Source organism: Labeo rohita, chromosome 6, assembly GCF_022985175.1.
Source record: "Labeo rohita strain BAU-BD-2019 chromosome 6, IGBB_LRoh.1.0, whole genome shotgun sequence".
In the NCBI taxonomy this organism is placed as follows: domain Eukaryota; kingdom Metazoa; phylum Chordata; class Actinopteri; order Cypriniformes; family Cyprinidae; genus Labeo; species Labeo rohita.
In genome coordinates, this window is record NC_066874.1 from 24,319,989 (window position 1) to 24,335,906 (window position 15,918).

At 37.3% G+C, this 15,918-nt stretch overlaps 1 protein-coding gene across 1 annotated transcript; it reads left to right on the forward strand.

Annotated features, from left to right (window-relative positions):
* Window positions 1-6,479: 6,479 nt before the first annotated feature.
* On the forward strand, window positions 6,480-15,612 carry bin2b (bridging integrator 2b). Its single transcript, XM_051112622.1, has 12 exons — window positions 6,480-6,777; window positions 7,308-7,388; window positions 8,149-8,203; window positions 9,133-9,227; window positions 9,314-9,409; window positions 11,955-12,062; window positions 12,150-12,235; window positions 12,378-12,453; window positions 12,696-12,778; window positions 13,711-14,305; window positions 14,386-14,484; window positions 15,023-15,612. The coding sequence occupies exons 1-12, from the start codon at window positions 6,673-6,675 to the stop codon at window positions 15,134-15,136; spliced, it is 1,593 nt and encodes a 530-aa protein (XP_050968579.1). The 5' UTR covers window positions 6,480-6,672; the 3' UTR covers window positions 15,137-15,612.
* The last annotated feature ends 306 nt before the right edge of the window (window positions 15,613-15,918 follow it).

Below are 15,918 nucleotides of genomic sequence, written 5' to 3' on the forward strand. Positions count from 1 at the left end.
ACCCTTAACAAAAAAGGTAAAACAGCGATATAAGATGATTTTGAAGTTGAGGGAGAACATGAGATGGGAGTTTTTCGACAAACCCTAACTGTCATGAACCGGAAAAAAACAGTCCAGGCAGAGTAGGACAAGAGGAGCGTTTGACATTAAAAAGTATATCAATTGTATTATTTTTATGAAAATAACCAATCGTTACGCTAGATAAGACCCTTCTTTCTTGGCTGGGATCATTTACAACCGCATCTGGGATCGTTTGAAGCTGCATTTAAACTGCATTTTGGAAGTTCAAACACGGGGCACCATAGAAATCCATTATATGGAGAAAAATGCTGAAATGTTTTCCTCAAAAAACAATTTCTTTACGACTGAAGAAAGAAAGACATGAACATCTTGGATGACAAGGGGGTGAGTACATTATATGTGAATCTTTGTTTCGGAAGTGGACTTTTCCTTTAATAGTTTTGGTGGTTTTACTATTGTAAGGTGTGGCAAATCACATCATCAGTGTCCATAACTAACGCATTAATCACTCATAACTTGTTTGGCTTATGGGTCATGTGCTCTATCTGAATGGCTCATGTCCATCTGCAAATGACAGTTAAGTGACTAAATAGAGGTGTGGTAAATTAAAGACAGACTTTTAGCTTACTTTGGTCTCACGTAATATGCTGATGCCTGTTTGTTTGTCATATCAAACCATCAAACATACTAATATGGTCTATATTTTTGACCATATGTTGAGTAATTTTAAACATTAGTAAGTATCAGCATCTAATTTCCTACATTTCAAAGTCACTGCTTAGTCCCATGTGAAGTTCTCCTAACAGGAGTAGAAAAGCAGTTTTTTAAGCATATTTCATAAAACTAATTGTATTCTGAAGCACAGTATAAAAGACTTAAATTAGATATTTGAAAAAGAACCTCCAAAAATGACAGATTCCTCCAAGTTGTTTGTGTTAATCAGGCACTTGCTGCTAATTTCTTTAATTACATGACAAACCCTATTTAACTGGCAGCATTCCTCCAATTTTCACTAAGATTGCCACATGACGGGCCGCTATAAGGTGACTGAAACCCTGTGACAGGAGGTTGTCCAGATGAAGTCCAAAGGGAAGTCCCTTTCAGCCATTGCAAGAGAAGTTGGTCATTCCAAATGTATATTGCAGGTTTACAATGACACTAATTCATTCAAGTCCCCCAAAGAGGTTGGTTGTCCATGTAAGACAAATGCACAAGAAGACAGGATCATGCAGAGACACTCAGTGTGGAATCGGTTTAACATTGCATCTGGAAATGCTTGCCAGTTCAGAGCTGAACATGTCTCAGCATGTTTAAGAGAAGTCGGACTGAAAGCGCACTCTGCAGTGACCAAGCCTTTCATCAACGGAAAGAATTAAAAGGCCAAGCTCACTTTTGCTAGGGAGCATGTTGTGTGGAGAGAGGAGAACTGGTCCAAAGTTCACCCTTAGTAATGAGATCATGTTTAATTAATTTAGGTCCGATGGGAAACATTTGTTCGCCATCAAACTGAAAAATGACTGAAGCTCAAGTGCGTAAAAAAGTCAGGTGGAGGAGGAAGTGAACATGGTTTGAAGGATGTTTTCTGCAGCAGGACTTGGGCCTCTTATACAGGTACATGGCAGGGTGAATGCAGATGGTTATCAACATGCAGTTCCTTCCGTGCAAGCATCTCCCAATCAGCCTGCAATTTTCATGCAAGACTGTCACACTGCAAACAGGTAAAGGAGTTCCTTGACGCTAACAACATTAAAATAAAGAAATGGCCAGGCCAAAATCCTGATCTGAACTCGACTGAAAACTTTGGTGACAAAGTTATGGCTAAGAAACCCACTGCTAGGAAAGGGAGTGGACAAAGATCACACCAGCGCAGTGTAAGAAACTAGTAATGTCTTATGGCCGCAGATGTACTGAAGTCTTTCAAAGCAATGGCCTCTACACTTCCTACTAATTTCTGACAGCTGCAACACCCAACATTTTAATTGTAATCTTCCCTTGTGCTACAGTGGTTACTGTTCTTTAATTTTGATTACTGCGTTTTCCACAAAATAAAGGTTTTTGTTGAAATGCCTTGGATATTTTGTCAAACATGGAACAGTGGCACACCTACAACTAATATCCCTTCAAATTTTGAGTGATAAAGATGAACAACATTTCAGACAAAAATCAAGTATTTATAGATTGTTCCCTAATTTTGATCTCCAATGTATATAAGGTAAGGTATCCACCTTTTTCTTCCTGTAAGAGTGGGCACGGCCATTTGTACATTTTATAGGTCTGCAGGCTTGCCAGATTTCCACAACAACACACTCGTTCCCAGTGGAAAAATACATGTTTTAGTTTTTTTGTTGGGTTTGCCCTTGGCAAATTAGCATTCCGGGAGCTAAATATTACATTATTGGTGTCACTTAAACCCGCGGAAATGAAAAAACAACCCGCGGCAACTGTGTTAAAGTAGCCCAATTCCGCGGGAAAACCGCGGACTTGACAACACTGTAGGTCTCATCCATGTCCAGCTATTTTTAGCTGTACAAAACAGATTGTTTTGCTGCTTGATATTGCAACTTGGTGTCTTACCATATTATTTTTACGTATTATTTAATTATGAGCACACTGGTATGTAGTGCACGTTTATTATGTTGTTGTCGTTGAAACTGTCTATACATTAACCTCTACTAACCTTAAACTGTGTAGGTAAGGGTTCTACTTCTCCAGGTTTTTAGGCATCATTCATTCATTTTTTAAGTGATGATGGAATAGTAATTTCTTTGATAGTTTTAGAGCTTGTCTGAAGGCTTGCAGTAGAATGCAGCATCATGAGTGATGCGTCACTGGATTTAGGTCACTCTAAATGGAGCATAAGTGCGTCAGAGTCAGTCTAACAGGCTAGGTCACTAACAATTGGATGGATAGTGTTTCAGACATGGGCATTTTTCACAACAATCATCTTTATTATTATGTGCTTGTGAGTTGACTCCACATCGAATCACAGAACAAGATTCTAGTTTAGAATGATGTAATGCTGCACAGTAGCATGCATGCAACTCCACCTAAAAGATGATGTGATCGAAACGTTTTAATTTTTGAAAAACTTGTTGACAGAAGACAAGAGCTAATTCATTAAAAGAGTTATGCAACACATTTCAATAAAAAAAATGACTCATGGCAGGCCTACTTACTAACTTAAGATGTCCAAATAACATCAAATATTTTCTTGGATACGAGTGTAAACAAACCCTCTGATTTAGGCTTAAGGCAGAGAATGATTTATGTCTGCTATTTATGAGAGCTTGGGCTCAAGGAAACATAAAGGAGTGGTGAAACCAGCTGTGCCAAATGAAATATCTGATACACCGCTCTGACTCATCATCCTCTCTGTCTCACATCTTCAATGCATCTATGTAAAGGGAACAGATCATCTTCTTAGCTAATGGAAACTTAGAAACAGTTGATGTAATGGGCAAGAGAGTAAAAGTGTGTGGTTAGTCAATTAAATGATTTATAGATTATGTAAATACATTTAAACACACACACACACACACACACACACATTGCTGTTACTGTAATTAAATTAAAGATAACCATCACTGCCACCTTGTGGTGGCTTTAGAGCAATCCTTAATGCTGTATTTGTTCAGACTGGGTCAAAATATTTTTAAGAGCCCCATTAACAGTAAATGTAGGGTAAATTTACAGAGCTGCTATGCTGTGTCATACTAAATTTAAAATATAAACCCTGAGTTGTTTAAAAAACAGGTGGGAGCTGACTATTGACTACTTAAGGCTTATATAATGCTGCTTATGTAATTGAGAGACCCAGAAAGCCCAGTCTCTATTAATAGCCACTCTCAAACAAATACATATTTATTTGTACTGATATGGTACAATTGGAGTCTATGTTTAATATTGAGTTGATGGAGTTGTTTTTATCTGGCTATTATATTTTAACACAAAGATTGGTGTAATAAATTAATTATTTAATTCAAAGCATTGTAATGCAGTGAAGGGGAATGTAATTCAATGTGACAGCAAATGATTTACAACACAAATACATTGTTTGTTCAGACACTTTTGGCATAACAATTCATTGTTGTGTGGGGATATACCTAGTGTAAACAGTATCATGTTTCAGCTGAGTGAAATGGAGAACAAGACAGTTCTTTGCCTTGGCCTGCAAATGACAGATGAAAATCTGTCTGCTTATTGTAGATTACAACAAATAGTTTAATGTGGATCTCATCTCAGCTTTCACTTGTTATATGCATAGAGAGTGGAAATGATGGGATTTGGCATAGGATTTGTAATGATTTAAAATACAACAGAGCACAAGAAAGGTTAGTGTTCATATACAATATAATCGTACAACAAAAACAAGAGAACTTGTTAGAAAGAATATTAAATCAGATACTACATATTTTATATGGAAGTAGTGGCCTAATAGTAGTATTCTAGGTTCTAGTATGCTATTCTGAATTCTGCTTTACACTTATTTACTCATCGCCTCAAAAACTCTTAAAGGAGAAGTTCACTTCCAGAATGAAAGTTTCCTGATAATTTACTATTTACTCACCCCCATGTCATCCAAGATGTTCATGTTTTTCCTTATTCGTAATTCCAGACCTGAATAGGCTATAATGATTGCACGTTCTGTGTGTTTTTGCAAGGTTGTCAGGGTTGGTGTTTAAAGGATTAGTTCACTTTGAGAATATAAATTTCCTGATAATTTACTCACTCCCATGACATCAAAGATGTTCATGTCTTTCTTTCTGCATAATTCCAGACCTGAATAGGCTATAGTGATTGCACGTTCTGTGTGTTTTTGCAAGGTTGTCAGGGTTGGTGTTTAAAGGATTAGTTCACTTTGAGAATATAAATTTCCTAATAATTTACTTACCCCCATGGCATCAAAGATGTTCATGTTTTTCTTTCTTCAGCTGAAAAGAAGTTAAGGTTTTTGAGGAAAACATTCCAGAATTTTTCTCCATATAATGAACGTCAATGGTGGCCAACAGGTTGAAGGTCCAAATTGCAGTTTCAATGCAAAGACGAATAGGGCTTATATCTAGCAAAACAATCAGTCATTTTCTAAGAAAAAATACAAAATTATATGCTTTTCAACCACAAATGCTCATATTGCACTACACTGAAAAAACAATTTGTTGAGTCAACTTAAAATAATTTGTAACCTGGCTGCCTTAAAATTTTAAGTTCAGTCAACTCAAAAAAAAGTTTATTCAACTTGAAATGTTAAATTATACTAAGTGACGACTTGGATATTTGAGTTGAATCAACTTAAAATTTTAAGGCAGCTGGGTTACTTACCCATCTGTTAAGTTTAGCAAACACAAATATCTAAGTTGTTACTTAGTACAACTTAACATTTCAAGTTGACTGAACTTATTTTAGTTGACTGAATTTAAAATTTTAAGGCAGCAGGGTAACAAATTATTTTAAGCTGACTCAACAAATTGTGTTTTTTATTTTTTACAGTGTAGTTGGACCTCACCTATTACATAATCATGCACACGTGACGTAGGCGGAACTACCCACTCAGTGTTTACAAAGTGAACGTGCAAAGAAAGTCAAATGCCCTTTACAAAAAAAAAAAGATAAAACAATGATGTCAGACGATTTTGAATTTGGAGGAAAAAAATTAGTTGGATTTTCAGCCTACCCTACCTTTTTTAACCAAAGTACACAGACGAAGAACTAACCATGCATGACTTTTCTAATGTGATTGATTATGCAATGCATAAAGACATGCATGCACATCGCAGAGCTAGTGCAATACCATTTGCGGTTAAAACGTTTTTATTTTTTAAAGAAAATGACTGATCATTTCTCTAGATAAGAGCCTGAGAGCTCTTTGAATCTGCACTGAAACTGCAGTTTGGACCTTCAACCATTTAAGTCCACTATATCAAAAAAAAAAAAAAAAAAAAAAAAAAAATGTTTTGGAATGTTTTCCTCAAAAAACTTAATTTCTTTGCGACTGAAGAAAGAAAAACATGAAAATCTTGGATGATATGGGGTAAGTAAAGTATCGGGAATTTTTAGTTCTAAAAGTGAACTTCTCCTTTAAGAAAAGGGGCGAGCCACGGTTCTTTTTATTTGTTTACTTTGTATGAGTCACCATTAATACTATACCAGTATAGTCAGTAATCAATTAATGCCTAACTGTTAGTTTCATATTGTTGTATACAATTTTCGAGCGGTTGTGATACCATTTAAAGTTTCAGATTACCCAGCCAACATAGATACACCCTCAGTGCAGTGGTTTTTAGTTTGACCTAATTTATTTAAATGTAGCCGTCACTGTTATTAGGAAACACTGATCTCTAGTTGACTTCTTGATGATGCCGTCGCACGTCGATGACAAATACATCAAACACGTTTGGGCAAGGCGATGGAATGTTGCACAATCGGTTAGTGTACCGCAGTGACGTGAGGTCCCGTAAGTGTCAGTCCTTAAAGCAAGTACACAGCGTCAAGTAAACCAGAATCACTTTATTCGAGGGAAAACTAACTGTATCACGCTTTGCTTTCACACCCACTCGCTCAGCTCACTCCGCCCAGGAACCGTCAGTTTATAGAAGGAAGCGCTGAGACATCAGAGAGAAGGATCGTTTGTGTGCCAGCTGATCACAAGTGAAGATGGCAGAGGGAAAACTAGGTGCCAACATTGGAGGCAACATTGGCGCGGGAGCTGGCATCCTGGCCAAACGCTTTCAAAAGTCAATGAACCGAGCGCAAGAAAAGGTAGGTGGGGTTTTTTGAGTTCAAGACCTCGGCTCTCATGTCACGCTGCTCTGTTTGAGAGTATCCAACATATTTACTGCAACATTTTTACAGTCCTAAAGAAAATAAAAAAGGGTGTATGTGTTCAAAAGATGTGTAAATACTTTAAATTGTAGAGCTGTTTGAAATGCACTTGTGTGAACTAAAAAACTACCACTTCCTGCCCTCAATCACTTCCTCCCTAAACTCACCTCCTTTTCTAGATTTTACTCTTTAGTAGACTAAACACTTTAGTAGAGTTTACTAACTGGAAAACACAATTATTTTAATTTTGGAAGTTTTTGCTAAATACTTCCCTTTGGGCATTTCTGATCTTTCCTCATTACAAGGAACACTTGCTGCAACTGATATTTCAAGAATAAATGTGGAACCGCTTGGCGAGTCATGTTTCAGCGGCTATACAGTGACAACTCTTGTTCCTATGCCTGATTGTTCATGTCTGAAACGATTGACCAGTAGTGGTCTTCTCAGTGTGTTTGTGTTGGTTGTAGGTAATGCAAAAGTTGGGGAAAACCATGGAGACGAAAGATGAGCAGTTTGAGGAGTGTGCTGCCAACTTGAACAAACAGCAGGTACTTCAACAGTGTCTGAGAGAAAGACAAGCTCGCATCCACACATGGCCTGTAGGTTACAATAGATTTAGTTACCTCAGACTGTAATGAGGTGCGTTGGGTGAATTGTGCTATATGAACACCGACAGAACCATCATAGAAAGTATCACAGGAAACCCCACCTTTAGAAAATGTTCATATGTGACTTGCTGCTCTTTGCAGTACAGTAGCAGAGGCTGACCTTTTCTGCTTTTTCTGATACTGTTTATATTGTCAACCACCCCAGGAAGCCCTTCCAAAGGCTATTTTTGATTGGTACCACAGTTAAATTTTAACACTACCAAACTATAGTAGACTAGCATTGACCTAGTTTCTCACTTAACAACTTAACATCCTATTGTATGTCCTGGATGCATCGCATGACTGAGAATATACTGTATGCGTTTATTGATGGTAGATAGTTTTACACTCTACAGGAACCGAATAAACCTAATGATTTGGGCTCATGGAAGAGCTTTCTTCCTTTAACCATAAATTTAAAAATAAAAACTTTTTGAAATAGAATATTTTTTAGATTTACAACCTACAGTAGCTTTAATGACCGATAGTAACATCCATGGTGCTTGAAAGTACATAAAAATGTGAAGTACGTAATTTCCTTACCACCTACACATTTTCTGTTTTGATTCTAAAAAATTCCATTTCCCAAAAGATATTAGATGTATTGCATATTCAAAAATGCACCTGACAGTAACTATAATTGTTTCTTTTCTCTTTCCAGACAGATGGTGTCCGACTCTATAAGGATGTGAAATCTTACTACAATGCTGTTAAAGGTACTTTCAATCTTAATTGATCAAGTATAGTCATTTATTTTAGTGTTGAAATGCATTTTTAAAAAATGACATTTACTGAATCTTAATACTTGTTTTAAAAAAGGGTGTCGCATAGTCTTGTTACTTGTGCTGAGATATCATTGTGGTTTGCTTGTAGGCCTTTGGGTGAGAGTAAAAGTGAGGTGGTGTGTTGTTTTGAGCAGAAAAAGACGAGTTGAGGTTGAGTTTCTCTCATTCAGCATTTGGGGAAGTGAATGTCTCTTATTAATGGAACTGAAAATGCTTATTGTGTAAATGTCTACAAAAATAGTTGATGTTCCCAATTGAATTTTGGGTGTACTGCCCAGATGTTTGCAGAGGCTTATGAAAATACGAAGGAGAGACTGAGATTGAGGAAGACTGAAGATGCTTGTGGTCTCAAACCGTACGCATAGTTTCGATGGAAACCAAAGTTGCCGCTTGCGTTTTTAGCCCCCAGGTGTTCTAAATGTATGAATTGGTTGTCAGTATCTAAAAACATTGCTACATCTCTGAATTTTGCTGTGTAAAATGTTTAAACGTAACTACAAGATGTTCATTCATTACTCTTCCTTATACTAAACCATCTAAACTGGTAGAACATGGCATTAGTAATGCTTAAGTCATAGGTTTGATTCTCAGAGAATGTGTATGAGATCAAATTTGTTTATTTGGACTATACATTGAATATAATTATTAACCTAATAAATGTTTTTTGCTCTGTATCTACTTTAAAAAAAAAACGTGACATACTCGTGTTGATTTCATAAGTTCTTGCTAATACAGTCTTATCTCTGTAACTTGTGATGACTTGTCAGGGATAGATACACAGTTTCAGGACTACTGCCAAATTGTGTAACAGTTTAAAAAAAAGGCGTCACATGATGTTTTGTACACTCCTTGTTTCTCAGTGTTGCATGAGTCATCCAAACGCCTGTCCCAGACTCTTAAAGATATCTATGAACCAGACTGGCATGGTGTAGAAGATCTGACTGTCATAATGGAGGTAAACCAGGCCTTCTTTGTGACACTTAATAGTAAAAATTGGTCTACCGTCCTTGTCTTCATCAGCTCTCTGGCTTTATATTACAGAGTGAGGATCTCCTGTGGAATGACTACGAGGAGAAGCTGAACGATCAAGTTGTTCGAACAATGGAGAATTATACCGGACAGTTCCATGATGTCAAAGTTCGTAATTCCGGACCTGAATAGGCTATAATGATTGTCTTTCTTCAGCTGAAAAGAAATTAAGGCTTTTGAGGAAAACATTCCAGGATTTTTCTCCATATCGTAGACTGCAATGAGGATCTGCAGGTTGAAGGTCCAAATTACAGTTTCATTGCAGCTCTGCGATGCGCGTCTGCGACTTCACATGTTACATAATCATGTAATCAGGTCATGCAAGGTTAGTTCTTCATCTGTGTACTCCATAGGGGTGTAACAATACACAAAAATTTTCGGTACGGTTCTTTCGGTTCGGTACCCATGTGTACCGAACAAGTATAGCAGTTTTTTCCCCAGAAAAATTCAAACAATAAATGCCGTTTTGACAGTCTCTGTATAACAGATCGCTGTATAAACACCTCGGAGAGCTGCTTCTGGGATGGTTCAGAATCGTGCTGGTTTAAACACAAGCATTGACTAGAGTGGATGCGATCAGCTCCGGTGGCTGCGTCAGAGCCGTTAACGCGCCGCAGACTTGTGCAGTGTATACTGATGGGGTCCGAGTGAACGTGAACATTCCTTCCTCTATACTACTACTATTAATGTGAATAAAAATTAACCAACATCTCATGCCTCAATCAGTGTTTCAACTGCAGAAAGACGTCAACAAAACCACATGAAAATAAAACGTCATGTAGCATTTCATTTACCTCAGGCAAGTCATCAGTGTCCACAGCTTGTTAGTTTACTAGAGAAATAAACTCTAGAGAAGAGCATTTTGCGAAATATTACACCAAATACTCATTATACTATATTGTACAACTTTACCTGTTAATTATTTAATGTATGTTTAAATTAATCTGTTATGAAACGTGATGACAGCCACTGTGTAACTGAATATATTTTAACATAGAATTTTTATAATTTATAAGGTAATTTAAAAACTGCATTATGTGCAATTTACATGTTTGCATACATTCTTTTTTAAAGTTAAGTGTTTAAAAATAAATAGTAATTGAATTTAAGTTTGGGTTAAGTTGTTAATTATAACCTTAAAATGTAACAGGGCTCCCTATAGTTTAAGCTGAAATAGATTTTTATCACTAAGAAAATGTTAATTATAACTGAATGTATTTAAACAAAGAGCAACAAACAGTGAACCACTTTTTATTTAAAAAATAAACAGCTGAATCGAAATCATACCGAACCGTGATGTTAAAACCAAGGTACGTACCGAACCGTCATATTTGTTTACTGTTACACCCCTAGTACTCCAGTTCAAAAAAGTAGGGTAGGCCTTTCTCCTCTCATTTTCTCCTCTAACTTCCAAATTTTTTAGACATTGTTGTTTTACCCTTTTTTTTAAAGGGCGTATGACTTCATTTGCACATTCGCTTTGTAAACACTGGGTTGGTACCTCCGCTTGCGTTACATGTGACCTTTCCAATATTACTAAGTATTGTGTGAAGTCGAGCTAGTGCAAGACGAGCATTTGTGGTTAAATATATATTTATTTACCTTTTACAAAATGCCCAATCATTTTGCTAGATAAGATCCTTATTCCTCGGCTGGGGTCGTGTAGAAGCTGCATTGAAACTGCAGTTTGGACCTTCAACACGTTGGCTCCCATTGAAGTCCACTATATGGAGAAAAGTCTTAGAATTTTTTTATTTTCAGTTAAAGAAAAAGACATGAACATCTTGGATGACATGGGGATGAGTAAATTATCAGGAAATTTTTATTCTGGCAGTGAACTAATCCTTTAAGGACTGTTTTTTTACATTGACAAGTTAGAGGGGTTGGACAGTGAAACTGAAACACCTGGGTTTAGACCACAATTAGTATGCCGTTTGGCCTCCTTTTGCAGCCAATACAGCATTATTTCATCTTGGGAATGACAAATACAAGTCCTGCACAGTAGCCAGAAGGATTTTGAGCTATTCCTTTCGCAGAACAGTGGCCAGGTCACTATGTGATGTTGGTGTATGAAAACATTTCCTGACTCGCTCCTCCAAAACACCCCAAAGTGGCTCAATAATATTCAGATCTGGTGACTGTGCAGGCCATGGGAGATGTTTAACTTTACTTTCATGTTCATCAAATCACTCTTGTCACCAGTCTTGCTGTGTGTATTGGTGCATTATCATCCTAATACACGGCACCACCTTCAGGGTACAATGTTTGAGCTATTGGGTGCACATAGTCAACCTTCACACTCTGCTCTTATTGGTGGAATGTGCGATCAGTAAGGACTGGCCACCAGGCTGCATAAATATAGCCATGAAACCTCCAACACTATATTGGCCAGTGTTTCAGTTTCATTGTCCAACCCCTGTAGGTGTTTGCTGACGTTTTCTCATGCCTTTTGACATTGTTTAAAAAGTAATACTAAAATACTTAATAATAGTCATATATTCAGTAGATACTCCTTTATTTTACATTGATGGCACGCTGGTACTTTGTCTTTTTCATGGTGTTGAATTAATAGCAAATTCACATGGTGTTTACATGAATACTTGACAAGCAATTGTTAAAAAGTTACTGTAGCTTTAATTTTGTGATCTTGCAGGAAAGAGTGGCTAAACGAGGAAGGAAGCTGGTTGACTACGATTCAGCTCGACATCATCTAGAGGCGCTACAAAACTCCAAGAAGAGAGATGAGGCTAAAATATCAAAGGTCAGCTCACTTTTGATCATTTGAATATCTAATTTTAGAAACGTTTGTTGGCTAAAATGTATGATCGCTGGTTATGGTTCTTTTCAGGCCGACGAGGAGTTCAATAAAGCACAGGAGGTGTTTGAAGACATTAACAAGGAGTTGAGAGAAGAGCTGCCTGTTCTCTATCAAAGGTTAGTACAGCTTTATTAACAAAAATGAAACTATGAAGAGATAAACAGTGCCTTCCTATCACTGAGGTCTCTAACAGAATGTACTGTGGTGGCACTAATAATAATTTACCTTAATTTGGTTACACTCTCTTCCTGCTTTCAGCCGTATAAGTTGCTATGTCACCATGTTCCAGAACATCTCAAACCTGCGGGATGTCTTCTACAAGGAAATGAGTATGGTAAGAATGTACCATTTGTGTTTGTGAATTATTTTACCATGATGTTCTTCCTTTTACATTTGTATTGACAGTAAGCTGTATGTCTAGAGTATTTCTGGGATGGACATTCACATGCATAGTGTGCTCTTCTTCTTTCTGCTACTGAACTAGCAGTGTTTTGGCAATTACATTATTAAAGTTAAAAACAATACCTCAGTGTGAGGTTCATGGTTGCTGATTGACAATTTAATTTCATGTTTCAGCTAAATCATAACATTTATAATATGATGAAGAAGCTTGAGGATCAGCACTCCACCAAACCCTTCATCGTCAAAGGCCTTAACAGGTAATGTCTGTATTTGCAAATTCTTAAAGCGATAGTTCACCCACAAATGAAAATTACCCCGTGATTTACTCACACTCAAACCATCCTAGGTGTATATGACTTTCTTCTTTCAGATGAATACAATCAGAGTTATATTAAAAAATGTCCTGGCTCTTCCAAGCTTTATAATGGTACTAAATGGCTGTTAAGATTCAATAGTCCAATAAAGTGCATCCATCATAAAAAGTGCTCCATACGGCTCCTCCTGAAGAAAATCGGTGAGAAGTGATGAACGCAAAAGCACAGTGGAGAGAGCAAAACAAAACACCAGTCACGAAGTAGAAATTCAAAATGAGGATTTGTAAAGAAAAATGTTGGAATTTCAATATAAGCCAAGAGCAAACAATATAAACTTTGCTTCCTTTGCTCCTGTAAACAAAAGTTGGTTTTCACGAGGCTAGCATATTCTCACTGGAGCTTACACTTTGCGTACATCCTACGTCATCCGCTGGAACGGCACTCTCTCGTGAAAAGGATAGAGATTACGGTTTATAAGTTTTAAATATTTATGTTTTTCTTACTCAAACACATCAGTTTGCTTCAGGAAGCCTCTGTTAACCTCCCAAAGCCGTGTGGAGTACTTTTTATGATGGATGGATGCACTTTATTGGACTTCAAAATCTCAACAGCCATTTGCTGCCATTATAAAGCTTGGAAGAGCCAGGACGTTTTTATATAACTCCGACTGTATTCGTCTGAAAGAAGAAAGTCATGTTCACCCAGGATGGCTTGAGGGTGAGTAAATCATGGTGTAATTTTCTTTTGGGGTGAACTATCCCTTTAAAGTCTATGAAGACCTGCGGTGGCCCCAAGTGTACCAATTAAAGGCAGATCTAAGAATTTTCATGGTCTTAACTTTCATGGTGGCTTGTTTTTCTTCCTCTTTTGACTAGCTCAAAATCGAAGAAGAGAAAGTCTGTTACAATCTCTGCGCCCATCCCCTGTAACACCGCCTTTCCTCCTGATCATCCGGCCATGAGCAAGCTCAGCATGCCCAGCACTCTCGCGGACGCACGCTCAGACACTCCCTCAAAGAGCATGGGAAGCACAGCATCTGAAATATCAGACTCAGAATCGAACTCTTTTGACAGTGAACCCAACACACCCAAGAGGCAGTCTTTGTGTTCGGAGGGTGAAGGGGTTCGGTCTGAGGAAGCCACTGAAAACACATCAGAAACTACCAGTGATGAGCCTATGCAAGCGAACGGCCAGGAACATCAAGATTCAGCATCTGCTGAGCACGGCGAAGAGGAGGAAACTAAATCAGCAGCATCGTCAGAAGAAACCCACAATGCATCTCCAGATGGAGACAATGAGGCTAAGCCTACATCAGACGCCCAAGACAAAACTACACCTGTCCCAGTTCCTCGAAGATCCAGCGTCTCCAAGAAAAATGAAGAAGAGGCTAATCAAAACACATCAGGATGTAGCAAAGATGTGAAAGTCCAAAATACAGAGTATGAAAATCCTCCTGGCTTCCTCTATAAGGTACAGAGTCTTTGGAATTATTGAGACAGTTTGATTTGTATTTGTGTAGACAATCATTTGTATTTTCTATTTTTTTTCAGGCTGTTGCTCTGCAGAGTCAGGACTCAGATGAAGGTATGCTTCTGCAGTTTGAAAAGGGAGATGTGATCCTTGCATACATTGATGAAGAAGAAGAAACGGTGAGTTACATATTGAGTTAACTTAAATAGTTCATTCAAAAATGAAAACTACCCCATGATTTACTCACTGTCAAGCCATCCTAGGTATATATGACTTTCGTCTTTCAGACGAATACAATTGGAGTTATATAAAAAAACATATAAAAAAACATGTCCTGGATCTTCCAATGGCAGTGAATGGGTGTTGAGATTTTGAAGTCCAATAAAGTGTATCCATCTATTATAAAAAGTGCTCTGCTGGCCTCCTAAAGCCATTCGGTACTTTTGTCTAAGAAAAATTGCCATATTTAAAAATTCATAAAACCAAATCTCTAGTTTTTGTTAACTGTCGTACGTGTGTTCATGAGAGATTGGCATTCCAGCTGGTCCAGCTCGTACATTAGTACTCTCATAGTCCTTTTTTGTAAATTTATTCTTACTATTTCTTCATTTATTATTATTAGCTTTTATGAATCATTCATTGCTCATTCTAGTAAATCAGTCTGGTATCTAGGACTCTTTGACATCCTTTTAATGTTGTGGACCTATTTTATTGCAGCCGGAGGGCAATGTATGGGCTGTGAGAGAGCAGGACTGGATCCAGTACAAAGATCTAACACTTCTCTCTGGTATTGTCGAGGAGGCTATGATCCAGCGCATCACCTCTGATTAAGACATGTTGTAAAGTTGGGAACGTAGGATGGCATATGAACCAGAGGCCCCTTAAGTGCCTGTCTAAATGCCCTTGTGACTGGATGTTGTAATATGAACTCTGTCTGCACTTTCCTCTAGACATGAAATGCCCTCTGACTTTTTTAGTATGTGGTGTCTTTACAACTTCCCGATGCAGCTTTAAGACTGCAGACAGTGGCACAGTCTTGGTTCTGTTTTCAGATTTTCTTCACGTCTTGTATAGATCTTAATGTTGATCACTTCATTTCTATCATTTATAGTTTTGCAGATGTATCTTCACTGTTTGATTTCACATGAATGTACCCACATATAGTGTTTATTATGCGAAAATATCTCAAAAACATTTAAGCAATGAGTATTAAAACACTTTGTGTGGCTGTTTCAGTGGTGTCTTCTCTGTGTTGTGTTAACCATATGTTGATGTCTGTTGTTTCCCACATATCTCAGTGTTAAAAATGGACTACCAAGCTTTTCGCAATGTTTACAGGACCCAAAATGTATAAGTATTACTGTGAAACAATATTCTTAAATGTACAGAAAAAAATCTATTATTGTTTTTCTACAATAAAGTTGACAGCTGAAGGAAAAAAAAAACCCTGACATGTTTTATATTGCTTTGTTATTGTATGGGGGTTTTTTTATTTGTTTTTTTGCCTAATCACTCAGCATTACTTTTGGATTTTTTTTTTTAAAATGAAAAATAAATTACAATAGGTGGTTGCATCAAAGTAGCAATAGCTTAAGAAACTATGGTGTTTTTTC